The sequence below is a fragment of the Colletotrichum tamarilloi genome (genome assembly GCF_030869305.1).
Source record: "Colletotrichum tamarilloi strain Tom-12 chromosome Unknown Scaffold_95.1, whole genome shotgun sequence".
Classification (NCBI taxonomy): domain Eukaryota; kingdom Fungi; phylum Ascomycota; class Sordariomycetes; order Glomerellales; family Glomerellaceae; genus Colletotrichum; species Colletotrichum tamarilloi.
In genome coordinates, this window is record NW_026849478.1 from 50,767 (window position 1) to 77,264 (window position 26,498).

The 26,498-nt window shown below is 51.4% G+C and overlaps 5 protein-coding genes across 5 annotated transcripts; 3 read left to right on the forward strand and 2 right to left on the reverse strand.

The window, feature by feature from the left end:
• Positions 1 to 227: 227 nt before the first annotated feature.
• CTAM01_13423 (L-ornithine 5-monooxygenase) lies at positions 228 to 1,967 on the reverse strand (the record flags this gene model as incomplete). The annotated part of the gene is made up of 2 exons (XM_060529427.1): positions 228 to 326; positions 411 to 1,967. 2 exons carry the CDS (start codon positions 1,965 to 1,967, stop codon positions 228 to 230), a joined length of 1,656 nt encoding a protein of 551 aa, XP_060375991.1.
• Positions 1,968 to 2,906: 939 nt separating this feature from the next.
• CTAM01_13424 (uncharacterized protein) lies at positions 2,907 to 3,276 on the forward strand (the record flags this gene model as incomplete). Its single annotated transcript, XM_060529428.1, has 2 exons — positions 2,907 to 3,169; positions 3,204 to 3,276. 2 exons carry the CDS (start codon positions 2,907 to 2,909, stop codon positions 3,274 to 3,276), a joined length of 336 nt encoding a protein of 111 aa, XP_060375992.1.
• A 281-nt stretch (positions 3,277 to 3,557) lies between these two features.
• On the reverse strand, positions 3,558 to 3,827 carry CTAM01_13425 (uncharacterized protein; the record flags this gene model as incomplete). Its single annotated transcript, XM_060529429.1, has 1 exon — positions 3,558 to 3,827. A coding segment is annotated over one exon (270 nt), but the record flags the coding sequence as incomplete, so codon positions are not given.
• Positions 3,828 to 7,676: 3,849 nt separating this feature from the next.
• CTAM01_13426 (uncharacterized protein) lies at positions 7,677 to 7,973 on the forward strand (the record flags this gene model as incomplete). The annotated part of the gene is made up of 1 exon (XM_060529430.1): positions 7,677 to 7,973. A coding segment is annotated over one exon (297 nt), but the record flags the coding sequence as incomplete, so codon positions are not given.
• Positions 7,974 to 11,210: 3,237 nt separating this feature from the next.
• CTAM01_13427 (amino acid adenylation domain-containing protein) lies at positions 11,211 to 26,175 on the forward strand (the record flags this gene model as incomplete). Its single annotated transcript, XM_060529431.1, has 6 exons — positions 11,211 to 12,193; positions 12,244 to 15,365; positions 15,419 to 17,526; positions 17,593 to 17,663; positions 17,719 to 25,981; positions 26,041 to 26,175. 6 exons carry the CDS (start codon positions 11,211 to 11,213, stop codon positions 26,173 to 26,175), a joined length of 14,682 nt encoding a protein of 4,893 aa, XP_060375995.1.
• Positions 26,176 to 26,498: the final 323 nt, after the last annotated feature.

The following is a 26,498-nucleotide window of genomic DNA, read 5'->3' on the forward strand; positions in this document are numbered from 1 at the left end:
GAATTCGTGTGAAAAATCAAAAACAGATAAAACTCCGCGCCATGTCTTTTTTTAGTTCTTCACAAGCTCCGAAGAGATGTTGAGAAAGAACCCTGCCCAAGGGCACATACACAAAGAGATGTCATCAGGTACACATGTCCCATGCCAATGACCAATCCAAAAGAGACTCATGAAATGTCTTTCCCATCCCTCTCTCTAATAAGAATAAAGTCGTTAAAAAATCACGTCTAGTTGGAAACGGTCTTGGCCCTCGGAACAGAGGGGAAGATGGAGTCGACAACCTCGGCCGATCTCACGGCGAGAATTGACAACAGGGTATCACTCAGCTGTTGGGAGGAAGCTCGTCAGTCACAATGTCCCAGATGTAAGGGGGTGATGAGGGAAAAATGAGTTGGCGGGGTTCAACTTACTCCGTGGGTCGCTTCGCAGCATCCCTGCAAGAAAACACCAGCATCAGGCGCCACAGCGCCAGGGGCATATCGCACACGGTAGTCGCGTCCAACCTCAAGCTTCCTCGATCCCGAGGTCGCGTCAGGGCCGGCAATTTCCCATCCATCAACAAGCTCGCGCTCGCTGGCATTGCCGGCGGGGGTGATCTCAGGAAGCAGGTTCCAGCTGTCGCGGAGCATGTCGATGTGGGCGTTGCGCTGGTATCCAGTCGCCGCAACAATCAGATCGACGTCGAGGACCTCGTCACCGGGCAGCTGGTTGACGAAGCCATCCTCAAGGCTGTCGCCGGCGGCGTCCTCGAGGCGGCGGACGTGGATCTGCAGGCGGTCGGTCTCCTTGCTCTCGGTGACCTGAGTGATGTCACGGCCGAAGAGCATACGGTGGGGCCACTTGCGCTCGTCGTAGCCGAGGGTGCGCTTCTGGTGGTAAAGCATCTCGTACAGGGCCTCGATGAGCTGGAGTCTCACGACGCCGTAATTGGTCGCCTTGGCCTCCTTGATGAGAGAGCGGCGGTAGCTTTGAGACTTGGGGTACAGCTCGTCGACGTAAGAGGGGTTGAAAATGGAGTTGACAAACGGCGAGTCGTCAGCGGGCTTGAGGAACTCGGAGCGCATCACCATCCACGTCTTGGCGTTAGGGTACGCGCGCTGGACGTCGCGGAAGATCTCGGCAGCAGACTGGCCGGCACCGATGACGGCGACTCTGTAGGGTCTCGAGTTGTCCTTGAGAAGCTGCGGCACGAGCTGGGCGTACTGGGAGGAGTGGATGATCTTCGGGTGGTTGGCGGGCATGACCTTGGGGATGCGCGGCTGGCCGCCGTTGGCGATCAGGACGTTGCGGGTCTGGTAGGAGCTGACCTGGCCGGTCTTGATGTTGCGGGACTTGACGGTCCAGGTCTTGATGCTGCCAGCAGTCTGAGGGTCGGGGGAGACGGAGACAACCTCACGGCCGTACTCAACAACATCGTCAAAGTGGCGAGCACACCAGCGCAGGTAGTCCTCGTACTCGGCGCGGGCGGGCAGGAAAGTGTCCAGGTTGGTGAACTCAACTAGGCGGTCGTTGCTGTGGAGGTAGTTGAGGAAGGTGAACTGAGAACGAGGGTTGCGCAGGGAGGCCATGTCCTTGATGAAGGAGATTTGCATGCGGGCGCCGGAAAGAAGCATGCCCGGGTGCCATGCGAAGGCCGGCTGCTTCTCGAGGAAGAGCACCTTGGCGGCAGCTGAGCCGGGAGTGAGCTGGCGGCCGGCCTCCTGGAAGTCGTGCATGGAGACGGCAACAGACAAACTGGCGGGGCCGAAGCCAACGCAGATGAGGTCGTGGATATCGCTGTGGTCGGTGGGCTGGAGGTACTGGGACTTTTGGATGCGGGAGGCACCGTTCTGGTGGCCATTCACACCGTTGCCGTTCTGGTAGGCGGCTCCGTTGCCGTTGGCGTAGCCATTGCCGTTACCATTGTAGGAAGAAAAGCCGCTGCCGGCATCGGAGCCGTTGGTCGGCGAGTCGCAGTGAGGAGACATGGTGATAGGTAGTGGTGGTGGTGGTGGGGGTTTCAAATTACGTGGTTTGGTGTAAGTATGCGTGTGCTGGGTATATAGACAAGTCGCAAACAGCGGCTGGGGGTATTATTTGACGAGCGAATGGGTCGATCAATGTGCCAGTGACAATGCAACTGAGCGGGAAGAGCAGGGGCTTTAAAACCATCAGCTTCATGACCTTTGAAATCTCACTCTTTCGGAAGAGTGGGAGCACATCAACTGACCTTGAGGGCGTTACTTTTCGATTTTGAGACGGTTTGAATAAAAGCCCGGTGTAAAAGTGGGATGCGGGTGCGAAACTACGCGGGGTATTTTTGGGAGTGGTTAGAACTTTTTTTTTTCGTCTAATCCTGGCGTTTTCCTTGTGATTGATCCAAAGTAGTCTCAAGCCACACTGTTCGTCATCGACTCTCAAAGAGTGGCGTATCTGGTTGAAGCCTTTGGGTATAATGAAGCTGGGCCACCGGTTGAATGGGCGGTTGAGAGAAGGCTTGAGGAGAGAAATGGGAGCTGGTGAAGAAGAATCAAGAGACGCATGGGAAGGAGAGGAGGGGCACCGAGGGGCTAATATGCAAAACGGGCAGACGTCGATGGATGCCCGCGTCCCATTGAGGCGGCGTGATCGACCGACAAGTTCGAAGCTGAACCGCTGGACCCTCGCCTCGGAGCTCACGAACGAGCAGATGGAGATTGGGACTGGGTAGGGGGTATCCGTACTCTGTACATTATCGTTTGGTTACACGCCCCAGAGGCTAGGGACTAGACGTATTTGGAGGAGCCTACTCAAATTGCAACATTCGGTTCTTCGCGCGAATGGGGCAACGTCGATGCCGCGATCCTGTCATTCTGCCGGAGAAAGCCTATAGAGGACAGGACAGGACCCTGGCTGGCCCATCTCTCTTGGGAGAAGAGCTGCGCAGAATGCCGTGGGTAGTGACGGTACGGAGTAGTATAGGTGGTTGCCATAGGTATTGGCGTACCTCGTGGGCGCAAAGAGTGAAGCGCCAGCTCGGCTCAAAGCAAGAAGCCATCCACAACGGACGCCTTTCCACATCCAGGGGTTGGGGCCAGGGACAGAGTCGCAACGGGCTGACTCCAGAGATGGGCTCGCTAGTAAGGGATGCCCTGGGAGGGTCTGGGTCCTGGGTCTTGGTCTGGGTCTCGCAGACTGGAACCCATGCCAAGTTCATGTCCATGGTACTTTGTGTCCGTACATAGGTGGTGTAAGTGGTCCTTTGGTGAATGGAGGAACTTCTTGAGTGGGCGAGTGGATGATGGATGGGTGCAATGAAGGGTTGTATGTATGTACACACAGACAAGAGTGGGAAATGCGCTTCGGTTGACGGAGAAGATTAAGGTAAAGTCGAGAGCAGCACTGCATTGTCGATTGCACGAGGACGGAAAAAGCAATGAAGAACAGGACCCCATAACCATTGAACCAATCCGTCTGAGATGGTGTCCAGCATCAGCGGCGGCGAGCGGCGGTCGCACGCCTTGGCGTCGCTGGCTCGTTTGCATGTGCCGGGCCACAGGAGTGGAGCGGACGGGAGGGATGGACCGGAGGCACAGAAGCTAGAATGAAAATACCGAAGCGATTGAAGGCCTGACGACGGTTCGAGCGTTAAAGCCTAGCGACGACGATGGACCATAGGCGACCCGACGAACGAACAGTTTTCCCAACGCGGGGATGACAACGACGTTGACTGGACCCTGGAAAGGCTCAGCTGATGCTTGTCTGAGGCAATCAAGGTATCGATCGATGCTTTTCTTCTGTCCGATTTCAACCGTAATTCCTGGTATCTGGGACTTTTTCGAGTCCTCGCCTCGCCGAGAGCTTGTCTGTTCGTCATATAGTATTTGTTATCTCTCTTGTTATGATATTGTCTCGAGTCTCTTTCGTGTACTGGAATGCTTCACGTCGGTGAAGTACTTGGGTTGCTCGGGCACTGGCCGTTGAGACTAGAAGCCGCCGGACAAGGGCGATGACATCGAGGCGTGGCTTGAAGAAACTTCACGGGCAAAGTAGCCATGCTCCGTGCAGTAGGCCAGGCCAAAGCCGTCGGTTTACGAGAAACTTGTCGGCGACGCTTTCCTAGATGTTGCAGATCGATGGTGCCAGTAAGACCCACTCCAAATTGGTCGCGATGCAGAAATCGGACGGGGGACCTAGATGCAGGAGAGACGAAGATGTGGGAAGCGAAGGGGACGAAGTACATACAAAAAAAAAATGCGTTAGTGAACAGGGAGGGAGGGGTGAGACGATGACAGGTCAAGAGGAGAGAAAAAAATCGATGATGAACAGTTTGCACGACCAAGTGGAGTCGGGGGAGGGGTCATGATGCGATTTCGGGGTTATCTTCGGATCTGATAAGATCAAATCTCTCAGGTCCCTCCTTCCTTCCTTCGGTTCAAGGCCGTCCCAGGTAGGAGGGAGGGAGGCTAAGAACGGGCCTATGCCGCCTTCCTGACGTCGCGAACCTTCCATACGTACCTCCACGGTACCTGTGTCTTTTCTAGCTGCATGCCTCAGGTACGTATGCCTACGTATTCGTACACGCAAAACCTGGAACTTTTAGTTGTTTTATTTGGAAGTGTCTACTGAGTACGCATACCTTACCTTACCTTACCTGCCTGGTCTGTTCTATCCCTCCTTGCACTGAGGTAAGGTAGAATCATGGAAACTCATGTATCGGTGGAGGCTTCTCTTTTTTTGGGAATGGAACATGAAAGAAAAGACAATCAACTTTAGGTGCCCCGGAAGTCACCTTATGCGCGAAACTGTTACAGGTTAGAGGACCATCCTAGGCAAGAACGGCGTACCATTGTCAAAAGTTCTTCCCTACTCAAGGTATTCTTTTGCAAACCGGCTTCTTGTTCATTCAATTGATCTGTACCACAGGGCTGCGGCGTGTCTGTCGAACAAGTCTCGAAGCTCGAAAAGAAGGGAGCCAAGATGCAGGTTGTGTCGCAGATGGTCACCTAGAGACTTGACGGGTTGTGGAATGTGGAAAAACCGGGGCACATGCGATCCAATGCGCGCTGTGGAGGCGGCAGGATCACCAAGAAAACATGAGTCGGGCGATTGAGATGGTGCAAAGCTTTGCTCCGAGAGCGGGCAATGAGACCGGGGGGTTCACGAGAAGACCTCGGGATTGAGGTTCCAAGGTGTGCCATTGCTGGGCCCCGGGGGGTGTGTCGGCATCAACCCCGAGGACTGAAGATGCGTACTTGTACAGAGTACGAGGCTATTAGAATGCATCCATAAGCCCATTGCGTAGTATTGGGAGAGGACCTTGCCTTAGCGCAGAGGAGAGAGTGAATGAATGAATGAATACTTACACTCGCAGTAGTGTGAGCCCTGGCATTATGCAGAATGAGGTACTTTGCCTCCCTTCCAAGACGCACTTGGTGATGGATCTAATCTGACAAGATGTGGAAAGAATCCGTTGCAGTACGTATCTTTCTCTCCTGGAGCTATCCATGCCACACAGCATGCAGTGACTTACAGCCACTATCATTAACGTGAAGGCTCTGTTCTTGAGGGAGACAGCCACCCACAGCATGGTGGTACCTTGCCAGTTTGCTAGAGGACTATCAATTTGCCTCTTTCAGGATGTATGTAGTGCACAATGTCAAGTACGGGTAAGCGAAGCGGGAAGGCAACATCCTGTTCCGGCGTATCACGAAGAATGCGGGCCGGAGACCGGAGTCGAGGCGGAGATTGGGCAGCTCTGGACAGCCAGATTTGCGGGCGACAACGTGGGCGATGGGAATATGGGGAAACACTGGAGGTTTCTCGCAAGAGCCCCCCGGATCCATTGGCGAGCGTTGAGGTGATTCATGGCTTTGCAGCGGCTGGGAAGTGTACTACATTTGTGGCACGATATGCCAATGAGCCGCACAGAGAATTGGAAACGGGGGGGAAAAAAGAAAAAAAAAAAAAAAAAAAAAAAAAAAAAATCGAGAGGAAGGGGAAGAAAGAGACGAATAGCTAAGAGCAGTCCACTGTTTAACTCTATCGTTTTGTATTACTAAAGGATTGCCGCAGTATATATAGACGCTACCCTGCCCTCGAATTCCGCACTATTTAACCTTAACCCTTTTTATAAGTCTCCTATCCTTTCCTCTATTCTACCCTCTCCCTCGTTAAGGAATTACTAAAATCGTAGTTTCGATAGCTTATTAATAAGCTAGTATTACTATTTAGAGATAAATAACCTACTTTTATATATAAGTACCGGGAGTTTTATTATTATAAAGATAGTAATAAATATATTAAAGTACTTAAGAAAGCTTTTTAATAGATTTTTAATATTATTTAAGGTAATTATTTTTAAACTATAAAAAGAAGCCGAGGCGTTATATTAATACGGCCTTATCTATTTTATTAATACTAATAATACCCTTTTTAGCGTGGGATATATTAATAATATTTTATAACTACGTTACTATACTTCGTAAATTATGCTTAATAACGGCAAGGATTTTAGTGTTTTTTTTTAGGTCTTTTATTAAAGTTGTTATTATAGGGTTAGTTTAGTTATTAATATTTTAATAAGTATTTTAACTTAACTCGGAGGCTTTTATAGCTCTTAATAAGAGGCTTTTAAAGGACTTATAACTAGACTTTTTACCTATTATAAGCGAAGCTATTATAGTTAAAGCTATAGTAATTAAAGCTATAGCACTATTTATAGACCTCGATAATAAGTAATTAGTAGTATAGTTATTTTTTTTTTATAATAAGCTTAAAAAAGTATTTTAATTTAAGTACTAAGTAGGTATTATACTATTTTATTAAAACTATATTTTTGTACTTGTGACTTAGAAAGAATTAACTTTCTTCGATAATAAGGTACTCAGGCTGAGAGCAGTCAACCGAGGATATGTCGCCTCGTCGGAGTTTGCGGCAGTGGGGTTTTTAGCCTGGGACGGGACCACCTCATTCAAGATTGGCACATTGGTTGGGTGTGCTGAGTGTAAGGTAAGGTAGGTGGTTGTGCGGTTTTGCTGGTTTTGCGGGAATTTTTGGCGCGGTTGGCATCATTTTGCCCGAGTTATCTGATGATCTGATTATCTAAATCTGATAAGATCCGGGTCTAATTAGGTAAGGCGTACGTACCTGCTGTATTGGGCCCAGTGACGATGCCACGATGGCCCCCGTCCGACCCTCAATGAACCTAAGCCCTGGTCCTGACGAGGCTTTTTCCCTGCCAGGACGGGACTTGAGAGCCACCCCATGGATGAGGAATCCGCAAAATCCATGGCGTATTTAGCGTCAAACCCACCACGCACCCACTGGCGATCATCCACAGCCTTTTCCTGCATCTGTGAGTGGTAAATTAAGCACGGGTATCCGTCGACTACCTGGTATGTATTCGTACACAGTAAACTACCTCTCCAAAGTAGGGTAGTGACAATGACAAGAAACGACGGACGCAGGGAGGGGGCAGCGGGCAGGCAGGCAGACAGTGACAGGCAGGCAGGGGAACGGCACCTGAAGAAAAATTCGACAAGCGGCATGGGCATGAGCACGAGGTGGGCGTTCCATGGCACGCTGGATGCATTTGTACCTTAACTTGGGTACGTTACCTCACTTCTCCGAGGTCACCACGAATCTGAGCAGGCCTGCAGGTGCAGACTTGCGAGTCGTACCTTACCCGACTGCAGTTGGCTGCGAATGGGAAAGTGCCGTCGGGGCAAACGGGGACCCGACAACAAGCAACCCCGAGCAGGAGCAGCAGTAGCCAGCAGGAGCACTCGCCAAACCAGAGAAGATACCTACCGTGCTACGGAGTACCTTGGGTGGGAACTGGGAAAGCAGGAAGTCACTCTGGGATGTCCCTCCGAAATCGTCTGAACCGGGCAAGAAGTGTCAAGACAGGGAAGGTGGGAAAATCTCTTCACATGGATTCCCACCCGCCCGCCTGCCGACACTCGCCCGCAGCATTCACCAGGCACCTTAGTCTATTCAGCAGTTCTGCATGATTGTGCCTTCTTGTTCTTGTTCTTATTCTTGTGTAGGTAGGTACGGTACGGAATACGCCAGGAGTACGGAGTATTCGTACGGATAGGTATCTTAGGTATTCCCCAGCCTGACGGGGCATCTCGCACGCACACTGCATAACCGACTTTACACTTAGTCATTATGCCTCGCTTTCACTCTGCACCAGAGCAGCTACTCCTCACTCAGACAGACTCTCGCCATCTTGAGGTATGCGGAATACCAAGGTTCCAACCTCAGTTCTTCAATACCACAAACACCGCTGACTGCCGACCAAGAACCACCGGGTATGGCTCAATCCCGCCCCCTCTCTCGCACCCGAGAATACCATCCAGTCCATACCTGAGTAGGAAGTCAACCTGGACTTCCTTTCGCCGTGTCCTGCGGCATTCATCCACCTATCCACCCACACTTTCTCTTCCCTGGGCCCGTCCAATCCATCCACCACGACGCGCTGGCGACCTCCACCGACATCATCCAAGTGTCCGTCCCATCCCCTAGCCCGCCGAGTCGCCATGTTTCCGAAGGAGGGATACGACGGGTATTGGGGCATCGCCGCTGGGACCTGAACGCTGGATGCCCACCAAGCTGCAGACTGCAGAATCCAGACAGCCTCCTGTGACGTCTGACCGGCTCCTTCTGACTCTTTCGAACCTGAACCCCAACTGTTGCCTCCCAGGACATTCCCAAGATCAGTATGCTGACCACCGCCAGTTATTGACCGCATTCTCGAGACTGCCTCACCCTGTCCTCACCATCGATGGACGCGTACTCACTTCAGCGCTGGCCTCTTGAGACCTTGCAGGCCCTGAGTAGGATATCTCCTTTCCCTCTAATCCGGTCTTCAAAGGCACTGGCCGTTCTTTTCCGATGCCGAATTACGTACTGCCTTCGACTCAGTCTACCCCCACATCTGGGCCACACTTCGCGTCTTTGGCTCTTGCAGCGATACATCGCCCCTCCGCGCAGACGGGCCAGGGACGTGACACGACCGCAAACCTGTGACAGACTGGCAGTGACCCCACGGCCAGATGGCGACTCTTTCTCCATTGGCCTCTCTTTCTGGCGCCTATGTTTGGCCAGGGTCTTTCTCCAAATCCATGTGTCGCATCCAAAGATCGAGACACAAACATACTAGGCCACTATTGCAGCTTGTTGCTCCGACTTGCCTGAGCGCGCATATGGAACGAACCTAATTAATAACATATGCTTCCTGATCACAGTACATACCATCCCGCCGGCTCATGCCTACCTGTGGATACCACACCAGACGAAGCGATCCAGATAAAACCACTATGTGTGGGCAAAATCTGACCAGCCAGATGCCTTCTTCCCACCACCATCTTGTCGTCTCGGCCAGTCACCAGTGATATGGTGGTTGAGTGGTTCCCCAAAAGAGCCCCGCGCCATCGTCCTCCGTACCGCCCTCTTGACGAATTCCAGAGGCAAGTGCCCGGAGAGTTTGCCGCTTGTAGAAACCGTTGTCCGGCAGTCAGACGAGATCGGCCAGCAGCCGCGAACATGGCCGAGCATCGACGCGGATCATGGCGTGGCGTCTGGGGGAAAATGGCCTGTTCTGGATGCGCCGTCAGATCTCGCGCCATGCTTGTGCATCTCTGCAGAACCCCAGCACATGTTTAATCCGAGCCTGCCGTGCCTTCATCCGACGTTGGAAGTTCCGTCGTGGTGGTAGTGAAGCGTGATACATGAGCAGCTACAAGCCATGAGGCTTCGACGTTTCTGACCGGAGACGGCCGCCGGCCGGCCAAGCTCGAAACCCGTTTTTCCCGCCAGAACCATTTCCTCGGAAGCGGCAACATGACTCCCGCTTGATTCAAATGCGGACGGGGATGCATGTCGAACAACGGGTTCCGTAGTGCACAGCAGCTGTCAAGAGCTTTGCCTGACCACAAGATCGGATAAGGCTGCCGGCCATCGGCATGCCGTGCAGGCTCGCCACTGCAGCGGTAGTCGTGTCTGCAGACTTCCGGTCTTACGTTACACATCCGAGTAAACGCCGTCCAGGTTGAGGCAGCCAGAGAGCACTGAACGGGCCGTCGAAGCTTAAATCGTAGCAAAGAGCGGCGTTTCGCCCTCGGGCAGCGCGGCGAGCTCTATTAAGCCATGACGCCATAAGCGCCGGAAATGCCCCCCGTCATCTGGGTCCTCCCTTTCAGTGATTTGGAGGGCCGATGCCTGGCCTCAAACCTGTCCATCCTGCCACAAACCTGGAAAGGAGCGTGGGATGAATATCTCACAAGTCATAACCATTCAAGCTTACGGATGGTGACCAGGAACTTGTGTGTAAGCCGCCCAAAGCGACCAACACACCTGACGCTGCCCCCCGTCAGCCACATCAGGATCCGCTCGGGGTGGGCGGGGGAGTCTCTTGGTCGTTTCCTTTGTGTGCTGCAAGCGCGGTAGCTTGTCTAGTCTGCGCTTGTGATAAAGTTCTTCAGCCAGCGGACACACGCGCACATAGGTACGCACACACACGCATATACGCCCATACAAAGAGACAAGCAGTGGTACATAGATTACCAACAATCCATATCTTTATTCTGCAGCGCTCCTCATCTCCGGTATCTCTTTGTCAGTCTACCGTCGCACCGGGAGTCGTCACACGCCCGACATACGCACAGGTCACAGATAGCCCTACGCACAGGGCCGAGCCGTCTTGAGCTAGGCAGCTCGCGCCAACACGCCGTCATCATCCACGAATGAACGATTCCATATTTCATCATCGACACACGAAGCTCTGGCGACCTTTCTGGATTGTGCTGCAGAATCGCTCGACGTTTCCCACAGGCTGAGTAATTGCTGCAATCTTACAGGCCAAGAGACCTGCAGCCGACCCCGTGTCAACCCCTCGCATTACCCCCATGGCATGTTGCCCAGCACCCAACTGAGGAACCACGCCGTTACATGACCGGATCTGTGAATCATCACTTGTCTTATTGGACGAAGACTTGTCCCAGCGCGTGGTCTCTTGGACCTCTAGCTGCAGGTCCATCTTGATCTGGACTCGGGCGCATTGACCGTCGTGCCCTTCCCGTTGAAAAGAGGGCCCCGACTAATACCTGGATACCCTTTGTAATGCTATGGTTTACCAAGGGCTTTGTGCATCGAACCACTTCCCATAGCTTTGTAGAAGAGCTACTGAGAATTTCTCATCACTTTGGGAATAGCATCTTTTCTTGTTGAAAGACGACGAGGCCAACATGACCGACGCTGAGCTGGAGCCTCAGCTCTCTATCCTAAATCCTCATCCAACTCGGGCCCCGGGACCTCGCCTCCTTCACCAGCTTGTGCAGCTTACATCAGATGAATCGCTGCCAGCGATTCACTCACTCAATAGCCATGGAGAAGAGTCGACTCTCTCCTACGCTCAGTTCCATAATGCCGCGGATGCCCTAGCAGCTCGGACCTCTCGTTTGGCTGCGATATCCTCCGTGTCGGATGATTTTGTTATACCGATACTCATCCCCCAATGCTCACATCTCTATATCGCGATGCTGGCTATCCTCAAAGTCGGCGGTGCTTTTTGCCCTTTGCATCTAGATGCACCTCCCGAGAGAGTCAGATTCATTCTTCAAGACGTATCGGCTAAAGTTGTTCTTGTCACACGGGACTTGGCATCAAAGATCCCCCAAGACGATCCAGAGAGGGTTGTCTTAGTCGTCGACGAAGAGGTCACTGATGATCCGAATTCATCGCCGAGTCTCCCAATCAGGCATGTTGAGCCTCAACATCTTTCCTATGTCATGTACACTTCTGGGTCAACCGGCACGCCAAAAGGCGTCGGAGTCTCGCACGACGCTGCAACACAGAGTCTTCTCGCCCATGATCGGCATATTCCCAGATTCAGGCGCTTCCTTCAATTTGCCTCGCCGACGTTCGATGTATCAGTATTCGAAATTTTCTTCCCTCTTCTTCGTGGATCAACACTAGTTACGTGCGATCGTGGTCGCATGCTTAACGATCTTCCTGATGTCATCAGGACTTTGCAGGTCGATGCATGCGAGTTGACGCCTACAGTCGCTGGCAGTCTCCTTCGCTCGCGTCAGAACGCTCCTTGTCTAAAGCTCCTTCTGACGATTGGCGAGATGTTGACAGAGTCCGTTATTCGCGAGTTTGGCGGCAGCGACGTTTCGGACAGCATGCTATGGGGCATGTATGGCCCAACCGAGGCTGCAATTCACTGGTAAGTCATTGCATGTCTGTATTGGCGCCGTGAAAACTAACGCTTCGTAGCACACTTAGACCAAGATACCCTACGGCTTGTTCTTCTTCGAATATCGGATTTCCTCTGGATTCAGTCTCGTGCTTTGTCGTCGCTATCCCCGAAGACGGCGCCCCTTTCAACTTCAGCATACTTCCGAAGGGGGAACTCGGGGAGCTTGTCGTAGGAGGATATCAACTCGCCAACGGTTATCTCAACAGGCAAGAACAGACGGATGCGGCATTTATCGACACTCCTTACGGCCGCGTTTACCGCACCGGAGACAAAGCCATTGTAAATTCAGATGGAACTATGGATTGCCTTGGGAGGATATCAGACGGGCAAGTCAAGCTGCGCGGCCAGAGAATTGAGCTCGGCGAAGTGGAGCAAGCGGCAATGCGGACCACCGGTTGCCACAGTGCTGTTGCCATGGTCCTCGGTGGGATTCTAGTTGCTTTTTGCGCCATTGATGAAGGATTTACCCCGGGTGACTATGTGGAAGACATTCTCAACACTTGCCGTACATGGCTCCCGTCTTTCATGGTCCCCGGTGACATCGTCATCAAGACATGCTTCCCAAGGTTGCCCTCAGGCAAAGTGGACCGGAAACAACTCAAGAACGAGTATACAACGACGATACCGACACCATCGCAACCCAAAGGCCACTTCGAAGCGGCCAGCCCACTAGAACAGGAAGTTTTGTCAATTGTATCAAACTTTCTTGATTCTCAAATTTCTCCGTCGGCTTCGCCTGCATCCCTAGGCATTGATTCTCTGAAGGCTATCAGACTTGCTTCAGCTTTACGGGAAGGCGGTTTTCGAACATCAGCAACGGACATCCTCAGTTCCAAGACTCTTTCAGCCCTGTTCACCTCTGTACAAGCATCGGGATCAACCTCGACAGCAGACCAAGAAGACCGCGTGCTCGGCCTCAAGGATCCCTGTGAGATACACATCGACCAGGTGCTGGAGCAACGAGCGGACCTGACTTCCCTGAGAGACGACATCGCACGCTTTCAAATGTGCACACCTCTGCAAAACTCAATGCTAGCAGAGACATCTGTCAATCCACAGGCCTACTGCAACTGGATCAAGCTTGGATTTCCGGCAAAGACTACAACGGACAAAATTTTGCAGTGGACGTACCAGATTGCACAGAACAATGAGATCTTACGGTCAGGGTTCGTATTGTGTGATGATAAGTTCGCACAAATCGTCTACAGAAAGCTTCCTCAGTCTTCTGTTCAAGTTGTCCCCCAACTGGACGAGAGTTATTGTCTAGCTTCTGATGAGAATTACCTGCGTCCTCTCAGAGTCCAAATTCTGGAAAGTCAACAAGGTCTTGGGCCAACTGTGCTCTTCCATATGCATCACGCCCTCTACGACGGATGGTCAGCCGACATGTTGATCAAAGACTTTTCCACAATGGCCGACGGTGGAATACCCGAAATCAGACCGCAGTTCCAAGACGTTTCCAGATTTTACGCGGAACCTGCTAACAGAGGCCGCATGGATGAGGCGCGTGAATTCTGGGCGGATCATCTGCTTGGTTGGCAACGACATAATCTGCCGCGTCTAATGGGTCGCCCTGCTGATACCGTCGAGACTCAGACTGCAGTTAGAGCGATGCACATTTCGCAAAGCGCCCTAAAGGAGACCGCAACACGGCTTCAATGCCACCCTCAAGTTTTCTTTCAAGCTGCTACGCTATGGCTTTGGGCCGGGTTGCAAGGACAGACGGATGTTGTAATTGGCTCAGTCTCGTCAGGCAGGACCATTCCGGTAACTAGCATTGAGCGCATCATGGGACCTTGTATCATGACAACGCCTTTGAGAGTCAACTTCGCCGGGATTGCGACAATTGTCGACCTCGTTCGCCACATCCAGGGTATGAACCGTGGCGCGCTACAACACGGCGTGTTACCGTTGGCAGACATCAAGAGAATCGCAGGCGTGAACCTCGGAGATGCCCTCTTCGATGTGCTGTTCGTCTACCAAGAGTCTCTCTACAGTCAGCAAGCAAAACATGGTCATGTTCGGGAAATATCTCATCAGGACTTTCTAGAGACCAGCCTTCTGGTTGAAGTTGAGCCTTTTGCCGAGAGCTTGGTTTGTCGCCTGACATACCACACCACCGCATTTACCACAGAACACGCCAAGATTTTGATGGAACAATTGGACTCGGTGGTTTCACACCTGATACTAGAGCCTCAAAGCCAAGTGGAAACTATCGGAAAATCACTGTCCCCAGGGCTCACTTCCATCTTCAACGTCCATCCTGCAACTCTCTCCACGGTCCCGGACCTAGCGGCAATGTTTGAGCACACAGCAATTGTCACACCCGATGCCACAGCCATCCGATTCGCAAGATCTCTTGACGAAGGAGATTTTGACACCATATCGTACAGTAGCCTGAATACCTCGGCTAACAAGATCGCGAGGCATCTTCATAAGCTAGGCTCGAGAGAGGGCGACATTGTGGGCATAATTATGGAAAAATCAATCTGCTTGTATGCCGCCATCCTGGGTATTCTTAAGGCTGGCTGCGCATACTTGCCTCTCCTGCCTACCACCCCGAATGACAGAATCCGGCTCATTTTGACGCAAGCAGAGGTTACAGTCTGTGTTGCCGATGTGGGCGTCTCATCAACTTTAGACGATCTCTCCAATTGTCAATTTGTGGACGCCCTGTCAATCGACTCGGCTGGCACCACGGGGAATAATTTGAGCCTGTCGGCAGACCCTTCGCGACCAGCGTATGTCATCTATACGTCTGGAACCACAGGCACACCCAAGGGCGTAGTAGTCACACAGAAGAACATCATGAGCAACCTGGATGTTTTGTCCAGGATATACCCCCATAGCAACGCTTCTCGTTTCCTGCAAGCATGTTCACAGGCGTTTGATGTCTCAGTCTTTGAGATTTTCTTTACTTGGAAGGTTGGAGCATGTTTGTGCTCTGGTACCAACGATACCCTTTTTGGGGACTTGGAGCGTGCCATCCAGTTTTTGGGATGCACTCATCTCAGCATGACCCCGACGGTTGCGTCTTTAGTCAACCCTCGCAATGTGCCCGCAGTTAATTTCCTCGCTACTGCCGGCGAACCCATGACTGCACATGTTGCAGAGAAATGGACCGGCTTCCTATATCAAGGTATGCTTTACACTGCTTTGAAGGCTTTGACCTTGAGCTAATCACTCTTGTAGGATATGGCCCAGCTGAAACCACAAACATTTGCACCGTCAAGAGGATGAAGCCTGGAGACTTCATCGACCATCTTGGGTTCTCATTTGACAACACTTCAACCTTTGTTCTCGGCTCTACAGCGAACGCAGCAGTTCCCATTGGCTGTGTCGGCGAGCTCTGCTTTGGAGGAGACCAAGTTGCAGCTGGCTATCTAGGGATGAAGAGTCTCACTGAGTCCAAGTTCCTCGAGCACCCGCAGTTCGGTAGAATCTACCGATCAGGCGACATGGGACGGATGCTTGCAGATGGATCTTTGATGGTACTTGGACGAATGGATGACCAACTTAAACTACGCGGACAGCGGATTGACACTGGCGAAATTGGCAGCATCCTCACGAATTCAAGCATTGCTACGTCAAGCGCAGTAGTCATCGTCAGCAACGCAACTACAACCGCGTCTCAATTAGCTGTGTTCTATGTACCCGCGCAACAATCCCATGCTGACTTTAAGACTTTGCCTATCGACGAAGGACTGTTCCAAGCAAACAACACCCTTTTCAGCCTCCTTAGATCACGCGTACCCGCCTACATGGTCCCGAGCTACCTGGTCCCAATAAGTTCTGTGCCGTTGACGTCTAGTGGCAAGGTCGACAAAGCCAGGCTTCAAGCAATATTCCGCGGCTTAGATCGGAACTACGTCGGCCGCGCTGCAGGCTCTCTCCAGCAGAAGGAAGATGAAAAGTTCTGGTCTGATGAGGAACGAACAATCAGAGCGGCGGTGTCCCAGACAACCAATGTAGCAGCAAGTGAAATTGCTCGATGGCAGCCTTTTTCTGCTCTTGGGCTAGACTCTATATTCGCAATTTCACTCGCTAGGTCTCTACAAGCTTCTTTCAGCCGAAGGGTGCCGGTTTCGATGATCCTTCGGACAGGCTGCATAGCTCGCTTGGCCCAGGAGATACTTGCCAATACACCAATTACCTCCTCAAGCACAATTTCTAGTGTCTCCACGCCGTTACCTCGGGAATTCGTTAACGAAGTAAAGCGAGACTTCGCGAAAGAGGGAAAACAGGTTTCTTCAGTTCTACCGTGCACCCCGCTTCAAGAGGCCATGCTTTCGTCAACGACGGGGTCATCCTACTCAAACCAGATGATCTTCAGACTACATATTCCTGATACAGACATGAAGGGGCACTGGGAGCATATGCACCACCGGCATGGCATTCTTCGGACCTGTTTTGTGTCGACTAGAGACTCAAAACGTGCCGTTGCGCAAGTTGTGTTAGACTCTGTGCCCATGACGTGGGGCCCGATCGAGGTAGACAGTCTAGAAGAAGCAGCCAGTCAACACGTGGAAGGGTTGCCCGGTGCAGTGGACTCAAAAATCCCACCGCTTTCACTCGCTATCCTCAGGGTAGCAGGAGATGTCTATCTCTCATTTGCATGCCACCATGCTCTTTATGACGGCGTGGCAATGGAGGCACTTCTTGCGGAGGTTGAGCTGCTCGCAGCCGGCAAGACTCTCCCGGCTCCATTGGAGTACGAGCCTGTTCTTGCAGAGATTCTTCAATCACCCGACGGAACAAGCAGTTTCTGGAAGAGCCACTTCGAAGCCTTCAAGCCCACTCAGCACATTCTCTCAGCTGGGGGCTCTCAACTTCCTGGATCATCCACGACTATTGTCACGTCGAAGCCGCTTGTCATGTCCCTCGGCCAAATGCAAGCTATGTGCAAGACTTTGGGTGTTTCAGTGCTATCCTACTTCCAAACAGCATGGTCTGTATTTCTGACTCTGGTATATGAGGAGTCAGATATTTGCTTTGGAAATGTCATGAGCGGCAGGGCTTTGGCAGTGGATGGCATTGACCGTTTAGTCGCTCCCTGTTTCAATACTTTGCCTGTCAGAGTTGAAGTCCCCCTATCAACGGAAAGCGCGGCGCTTCTCAAGACATTCCAGAACATCAATCCTCGTCTATTGGAGCATCAGTTTACCCCCTTGCGTTCAATTCAAAACCAGGTTTCGAAGAGTGGTAGACAGCTATTTGACTCTCTTCTCCTCCTTCAGCAACCGAAACCAGATCGTTCTTCTGGTATTTGGGAACTAGTTGAGGATAATGGAACCATGGATGTAAGTCTTAATTTTTGGACGATCGAAGTTTTGCGAGGGAAGAAAAAGCTAATGAAAAATGTACAGGTACCTCTCGTTTGCGAATTGGTCCCGTCTCCGGTCCGTGACCTAATGATCGTTACACTTCACTCTAACAGGTATGTTCCGGACCGTCAGCTGGCATAAAGAAGGGGGGACTAACCTCAAGTGTAGTCCTTTCATGACAGAAGAAGCAGCCGTTGCACTGCTCGACACGTTTTTGTTTGTTGCTCAGCACATAGCGACCCACCCTGCTTCCAGTATTCCTACGCGAGATCATTTGGCGCCAGGGACAAGGCGGGCCCTTGAACGTCTCAAAGTCGATAAGATTTCAGAGACAACTGAGAAATCAGACGCAGACGTAGCTTCCGTCACCGAAGAGTGGAGCCAAGATGAAGACCAGCTCCGATCGATCATCTCCGAGCTCTCGCAGGTTCCAGCCTCAAACATTCGCAGAAACACAACCATCTTCCAGCTAGGCCTTGACAGCATCAATGCAGTACAACTTGCAACCATGATGCGCAAGAGAGGTCTGGGGTTGTCTGCCTTGGATGTCATCGAATTCCCTACTTGTGCGAGACTGGCCACTCGACTACACGTTGTACCCGCGCAAAATACCCGTCAATATAACTTTACGAAATTCGACCGAGAAGTCAGGGACTCTTCGGCTGGTGAATTCGACAAGATCCTACCATGTTCGCCTTTACAATCCGCTATGCTGAACGACTTCATCCAGTCAGAGGGTAAAGACTACCTCAATTACATGTCTTTTGCGCTCAACGAAGACATTTCCGTTGATTTACTTCAGAAGGCGTGGACTGCTTTGCTCGACCACCATGAGATCCTGAGGACAGGGTTCATCTCCACACAACATCGAGATGCCTCTTTTGCAATGGTGCAGATCCCGTCCACACGCTGCCACCTTCGTCTCACGGTTTACAATAATGCACCCGAGTCGTTCAGTGTCACAAAGTGGAAACTAGACACTGCGCACGAAATTTTGAGCTCAATGGAGCAACCCCCTTGGGCCTTAGCTCTCGAAGCAGCGACCTCGGGCGTGACAATGCATCTGATTATTCACCATGCGCTCTATGATGCATACTCATTGCAGCTGCTTCTTCGGGATCTGTCATCATACATCTCCGGAAGACCCATGGTCCAACACTTGTCTATTGAGAATGGTCTCTCGGAAATCCTTCAGGCTTCTCTTGATACTAGCGAAGCAGAAACTTTCTGGAAGCAAAAGACTGCTCAAGTTGTCGTCAACCGTTTCCCTACCTTGACGCCCCTGACGGAAAAGTCTCCGGAATCGATGGTTGTAAAGAGATTTTCCAGTGTGGACTTCACCCAACTGTCCGCAAACGCGAAGAGGCTCGGTGTATCAATTCAGGGTGTCCTGCAAGCCACCTGGACTCGTATCTTGTCCGCATATCTAGGCGAAGAAGATGTAGTGTTCGGCATCGTCTTGTCTGGTCGCCTGAGCGATGAGACAAAGAACATCGTTCTCCCATGCATCACTACTCTGCCTGTCATCGCGCACAATAGATCATCAAATTCTGAGCTTGTTCAACAGATGCTTGACTACAACAATCAGCTTCTGAAGCATCAGAATGCCCCTTTGGCACAAGTTCAGAGATGGCTTGGATATCCAAACACGAGAGTATTTGATACCCTACTTGTGTATCAACGAATGCCAACTGACGACGCTCCCGGTTTCCCATGGGAAGTTGTCAGCGATGAGGGCAACTTGGATTATTCAGTTTCGTTTGAAGTCGAACCGCTTCCCGAAGGCAAGATCCAACTGCGTCTGTCCTTCAAAACCGATATTTTGCCCAAGACTCAAGCAATTCATTTGCTGGACCAATTCGACGCAGTGCTAAGGCATCTCGTCCAGTGCCCCGAGCAGACAGCAGATGACCTATGGACCACTGATCCGTCGATTTTCTCCATCATACCTCCCCTGGAGCCTACGATTCATTCCAACGAACCTTTCCTCCACAGCTTTGTCGAGACCAAGGCTGAGACTCATCCTGACAAGATTGCCCTGGAATTTGTGACCGGTTTCAATGGCGAAACTCCTATCTCTAGACAATGGTCTTTCCGGGAACTCAATGAGAAGGGAAACCAGGTCGCGCATGTTTTGTTACCTCACGCAAAAGTCGGCGAGACTATCGCAATCCACTTTGATAAGTGCCCGGAGGCCTGCTTTGCGATTCTTGGAATTCTCAAATCAGGCTGCGCTTTTCTAGCCTTGGACCCGTCGGCTCCCAAAGCGAGAAAGGAATTCATTCTCAAAGACTCTGGCGCTTTGGTATTATTGACTAATGTTGATATCGACTTTGCCGTCGAGCAGCCTATCATTCATATAGACGACACTGCACTGAGTCACCAGCCAAGACAATTCAATCCCCCAAAAGGTTTGAGCGTGCAAGACAATTCTTATTGTCTGTACACCTCTGGCACCACTGGGACACCCAAAGGATGCGAGATAACTCACGAGAACGCAGTCCAGGCCATGAAGGCATTCCAGAGGCTGTTTGATGGACACTGGGATGAGACGTCCAAATGGTTGCAGTTCGCATCGTTCCACTTCGATGTGTCTGTTTTAGAACAGTACTGGAGTTGGTCGGTGGGGATGACTCTGGTCGGAGCGCCTAGAGATCTGATTCTTGACGACCTTGCCGGTACGATTCAGCGCCTCGGCATTACGCACATTGACTTGACGCCTAGCTTGGCTCGTCTTCTTGATCCAGTTGAGGTCCCAAGTCTGTCAAGAGGAGTCTTCATCACTGGAGGAGAGGCTCTCAAACAGGAAATTCTTGATGTTTGGGGCCCTATTGGTGTGATCTACAACGCATATGGTCCGACTGAGGCAACAATCGGGGTCACCATGTATCAACGTGTACCACAGAACGGCAGGGCATTGAATATTGGCAAACAGTTCGACAACGTTGGATCATACGTGTTGCATCCAGGCACGGACATTCCGGTCATGAAAGGCGGTGTTGGAGAGCTCTGTGTTTCCGGAAAACTTGTTGGCAAGGGTTATTTGAAGCGACCGCAATTGACTCAGGAACGATTCCCCTTCCTGGAAAGACATGGTGAACGTGTCTACCGCACCGGAGACCTGGTCAGAGTACTACACGATGGCTGTTTTGACTTCCTTGGCCGTGCTGATGACCAAGTCAAGCTGAGAGGTCAACGCCTGGAAATAGGGGAGATTAACCACTCGATTCGAACTCGGGTTCGTCAGGTTAGCGATGTCGCTACTTTGGTGACCAAGCACGGCAGTCTCGACAAGGATCTCTTGGTCACGTTTTTCAGCTGCAAGTCAACGAGTGCTTCGAAGAACGAACTGCAGGTCTTGAGTGGAACAGATACCGCAGCCCTCGTCCGTTCTGTCCGGAAAGCCTGCAGAGACACTCTACCGGGATACATGGTTCCTTCATACATCTTCCAGGTTCCAAGAATACCTCTTTCTCCAAACAATAAGGCAGACATCAAGCAGCTCAACCAACTTTTCCGCACGCTCACCCCTGAGAAATTGGTGCGACTGTCACCGTCTTCAAGCGCAGCTTCTGAGCCAGTCAATGACACTCAGCGCCTGGTCCTATCAACGACGAGAGAGTTCCTGGGAGATGACACGAACATATCTCTATCGAGCAATATTTTTGACCTCGGCGTGGACTCTATCTCAGCCCTAAGGTTGTCACGCCAGTTGCGCAAGAATGGTCTTATTGGAGCGTCGCCCCAGGTCGTTCTTCGAAACCCAGGTCTGGGAGATCTGGCCGAAACTCTGCAAGAGAGTCAGTCTTCGAATGAAAGCAGTGGTGTCCAAGAGGCACGCCAGCTCATTCACGCATTTGAACACAGATACCGGTCCTTGGCCGTCCAAGAGCTTGGATTGACGGATGATCGAGACATCGAGTACGTTGCACCATGCACGCCTCTTCAAGAAGGAATGCTTTCGCGCTTCATGTCAGATCAGGACGAAGGTGCCTACTTCACTGCGTTCCGCCTCAAGCTTGCGCCAGCAGTATCCATTGCCAAGCTCAAGAGCGCCTGTGAGAACATGGTGAAAGCGCATGCGATCTTACGAACTAGCTTCATCCAAACACCTGCTGGTTTTGCTCAAGTCGCAGTCAAGTCATCTCAGCTCTCATGGAAAGATTTCCGTGATCGTAGCCCCGCCGAGCTCGAGTCACTACTCTCCAGTGCTCTTCCAGACCTAATACATCAGAACAGCAGGAATGTTTCAAATCCTCTGGAGCTGATTGTTACTCAATTGGGCGAGGAGACTGTCCTTGTTGTTCACATCTTCCATGCGCTGTACGACGGCTCAAGCTTCGAATCCATGCTTCGATGGGTGTCTGCTGAGTATTTGAACCAAGAACACGAGACACCTCCATCTTTTCTGGACACCCTCGCTCATGGTCCTTTGGCAAATTACGATTCTAGCCGCCAGTTCTGGGTTGAGCATCTGAGTGACTGCTCCTTCGATACCCTTCCTAGGTTGCGCTCAGAAGATGCTGCTGGTATCATCACAAAGACCAAGACTTACTCGGCACGCAATCTGGAGACGTTGCGTAGATCTCTGAACGTCACCCTGCAGTCGGTTGTGCTTGCACTATGGACCTCTGTCATCAAAAAGCACTTTCCAGGCAACGCTGCTACTGGAGTCATTGTTTCTGGCCGTTCTATTGATTTGGAACAGATTGAGAATACCATCGGCCCGTTGTTCAACACACTATTATTCTATGCTGGCCTCAAAGAGGGTGACACTTGGTTATCCCTTATCCAGAAATGTCATGAGTTCAACACTTCCGTGCTGCAATTCCAGCACGTGCCGCTACGCAACATTCAAAAATGGTGCACAAAGTCTAGAGGCCGTCCCATCTTCGAGAATCTGTTCGTGTTCCAGATCCAGACACCTCCATCCACAGAGCCATCTGGCATGTGGTCCGTCATGGACGACTACAGTGTTTCTGACTACCCCCTGGCCTTCGAAGCATCCGCGACCCCAGACGGCCAGTTGCGCATCCAGGTTGTCGCGCACAGAGATGTAGCCGACGAATTGACGATGAGCTCTTTGTTTGAAGAGATTGATGACGCTATGGTCGACGTGACATCCAGGGCCACTCATTCCTTGCCTGTTACCGCGAATCCTTCCAGGGAGGCTTCAACAGCGGCATCTCCCCGCACACCACTGACTTCAAGACCGGAGTCCGTTGATGGGGAGATCTCGAAAGATTACCAGCTTGACTTGAGCCTGTCAGATTTTGAGTGGAACTCAACTGCCTTGGCTTTGAGGAAGGAGATTGCCGCCCTGGCTGGTGCTTCCGAAGACAGCATCACAGAGAACATGGCGCTGCTTCAATTAGGTCTTGACAGCATTGATCTCGTCAAGCTCTCTGCGAGACTCAAACACATCGGCTATGAGCTCACTTTATCTCAACTTATGCGTGCGCAAACGATCGCTGCGATGTCCAAAATCTTGAAGGATAAGAAGGCAATTGAAACTGAGGTCGATTGCCAGTCGGGCTTCGATGAGCTCAAGCGTCACTTATGGAGAGCAGTGGAAGCAACTCAAATCAACCTAGACAACGTGGAGGCTGTCTTGCCCCCTACCCCTCTGCAGGAGTCTATGATGGGAGACATGCTACAGTCAGACTTTCTCCAGTACTTCAATCATGACATCTTGGAGCTGGCCGATGGACTAGACCTTGACAGATTTGAAAGGGCCTGGAAGCAGACCGTGGAACGCTCACCAATACTGCGAACCGTTTTCGTCCAGATTGAGGATCCGGAAGTGAAGCAGACTTTTGCTCAGGTTGTGTTAAAGCCAGATTCTTGCTTACTGGCCTTGTGCAAGTATGAAGCAAATGGTCAGAACGAGCCGCAGACCATCATCCAACACCACAAGGAGACTGCACAAGCCGCGAACGGGCAAGGCAGCTTACTTCAATTATCCCTCCTATCTACGGGCTCGAGGTCTCTGCTCATTCTATCGATTTCACATGCTCTGTACGATGGCTGGTCATTGGCCTTGCTACACCAAGACATTGCTGCCGCCTATCGAGGCCAGTCGGTTGATCGCCCGCCAACTGAGCCGTTCCTGCGAAACCTGATAAAAACACCAACTGACCAGTCGAGGAAGTTTTGGTCTCAATATCTCGCAAACACTCAGCCGTCTGTGCTGCCCAAGAGGCAATCTTCTGACGAGCTATCAAGGGACGTCACTCACCGTACGGAAGCTATCTCTAGCATCAAGCAGGAACAAGTTACTGCATTCTGCAAACGTTATGCTGTCAGCTTGCAGGTTTTGGGTCAAGCGTGTTGGGCATCGGTAGTTGCGACTCTGATCCAGTCTCTTGAGGTCACTTTCGGTGTGGTTCTTGCTGGCCGAGACTCTGAACAATCGCAAGCTCTGATGTTCCCGACAATGAACACTGTAGCAGTCCGTTGCTTCCTCCACGGCTCTACTACGAGCTTCTTGCGCTACCTTCAAGAGACGATGAGCGATATCACGGAGTTCCAGAACTACCCTCTGCGAAAAGCCCAGAGCGCTGCGGGCGGGCGTCTCTTCAATACTCTCTTCATCCTCCAGAAGAGCCCCAACTCAGGACCAGACGACGTCCAGATCATGAAGTCTATTCAGGGGTCTTCCGCAACCGACTTCGCTGTCTGTGCTGAGTTGGAGGTCACCCCCAATACACTTGTTTGGCGCATTGCTGGACAGAATGCCTTTGTGTCCGAAAAGATGACGCAGCAGCTACTTCATCAGCTTGACAGATCTTTGATGTTCATTGTCAATACACCTGAAGACAATCTTCTCCGCTTTGAGGGTGACCAGGTTTCTATCTGTCAACTGCCAAAATTCCACTCCAAAGCAACGACGCCCTCGTCTTCGGGATCGACACCAACAACGAGGCCATCTGGAGATGATACTGAGTGGACACCAGATGAGAGCGCTATACGAAGAGTACTCTCGCGAGCAGCGAATGTAGAAGTCCAGTCAATCAGCAAAAACCACACCCTTTACAACCTGGGTCTAGACTCTATCAGCGCCATCAAAGTGGCGGCGCTTCTGCGCAAAGAGGGTATCAACCTTGGCGTTCGCGCGCTCTTAACTTCCAGCTCAATCAAGGAGATGGCCCGGCATGCCCAAGCTACTCCTACCAGTTTTGATGCTGCACCAGAAACGCAGGGTATTGCATCCAGACACAAGCTACCCACTTCTATCAACACGCAAGCGCTGCTTTCCAGTGCTGCCTTGTCCGAGTCGTGTGTCGAGGATATTTTGGCACCACTCCCGATGCAAGTCTACATGGTCTCCGCGTGGCAGAACGCAAACGGTCGTGTTTTCCATCCCGAATTCTTTTATCGCCTCAAGGGGTCTGTCAAGATTGACCAACTGCAGTCAGCATGGGCTGCTGTGGTGGACTCTGAGCCAATTCTCCGAACTTGCTTGGTCGCTACTGGCGAAAGATCACTGCCCTTCGTCCAGATCATATTGCAGACTGATATTGACGGACCCCACAAGCGGATTGTCATTGATGGACAACGTTCAACCGCGGAAACAAAACAATGCTACCCGCAAGTGCAACTCAGTACGAAGCAAGAAGACAACGAGTCGTGGGCACTGAAGTTACGTATTCACCATTCTCTTTACGACGGCTTCAGCTTGCCGGCTCTCATGCAGAAGTTGCAGGCAACAATTCAGTCGGAAGCTTCTGATATAGTAGTTGATCTGGGTTCATGGAGGGCATTCCTTGCTTCGAGCCATGCGACTGAAGTCAAGCAGAACAACAAGGCGTTCTGGTCCAAGTATCTGAACGGTGTTGACCAGTCGACGAGCGATGGTCACGCAGATCAGTCTGTCTCATTGAGCCGAGTTGCTCTTCTCAAACGCTCGGTTGTCCCGGAAGTTGGCCGTCTCCAGAAACGTTCTGCCCAAGCCGGCGTTGGACTACCGGCGCTTTTCTTCGCCGCCACAGCAAAAGCACTCCAAAAGTTCAGAAGTCAGGGAACGAGAGACATTGTCTTTGGTATCTACTATGCTAACAGATCATCGACCAAGGAATTGGCCAGCACGTTCCCCACGCTCAACTTGGTGCCGCTCAAGGTGTCTCTGACAGCAGATCTTGACATCCTCCAGATTGCCAAGTATGTTCAAGAGGACTTGCATCACATTTCTTCTCATGCAGCTGTCGGACTTTGGGAGATCAAGGATTGGACTGGGCTCGAGATCGATTGTTTTGTCAACTTCCTCCACCTCGGTGAAGACAGCAGTGAGATGCCGGAGATCGGCAACGTTTCGCTGGAGCCAATTCACAATCTCGGCGAGACAGATGAAGCCAGCAGCAGCAGCAGCAATGATGCCGAAGAGTGTTCGGCACGCTGGCTGAAGAACAATGCGGTCAAAGACGTCTTTCCAGTATGTGCCCCCATTTGGCTAGAAATTAATCACAAAACATGGTATCTAACGTCTTACAGGACGCACTCGATGTTGAAGCCTCGATCAATGCGGGTGCAATGGACATCGGAGTCTTCGGAGCATCGACGAAGGTGTCTGAAGATACTGCCGAAGGGTTGATTGGACTACTCGGTGGTTTACTGAAGGATTTGTAAGGTTCGATAGGGGCGTTAGGTCTTGTACATCCAGATTTCATGTGCTATTTGATACTTATAGTTTTGCTTTGCTTTCTGCTAGGATGGTAATTGCCAACGGGATTATTGGGGGTTATTACCTCTTATTTGAGGAATTATTCGCATGGCATTGTTTTGTGCAATCGTAAGCAATCCAAACATTTACCTTTTCCATCTCCAACGTGCCTTTTCAGGATACGATGGCTTCATCTCTAATGCCAAGCCATGTCGTCGTGATCGCAAGCAACACTTCACGTGCCACCCAATACGTTGCACCCAAGCTGTCATTTAATCAACGCATCATG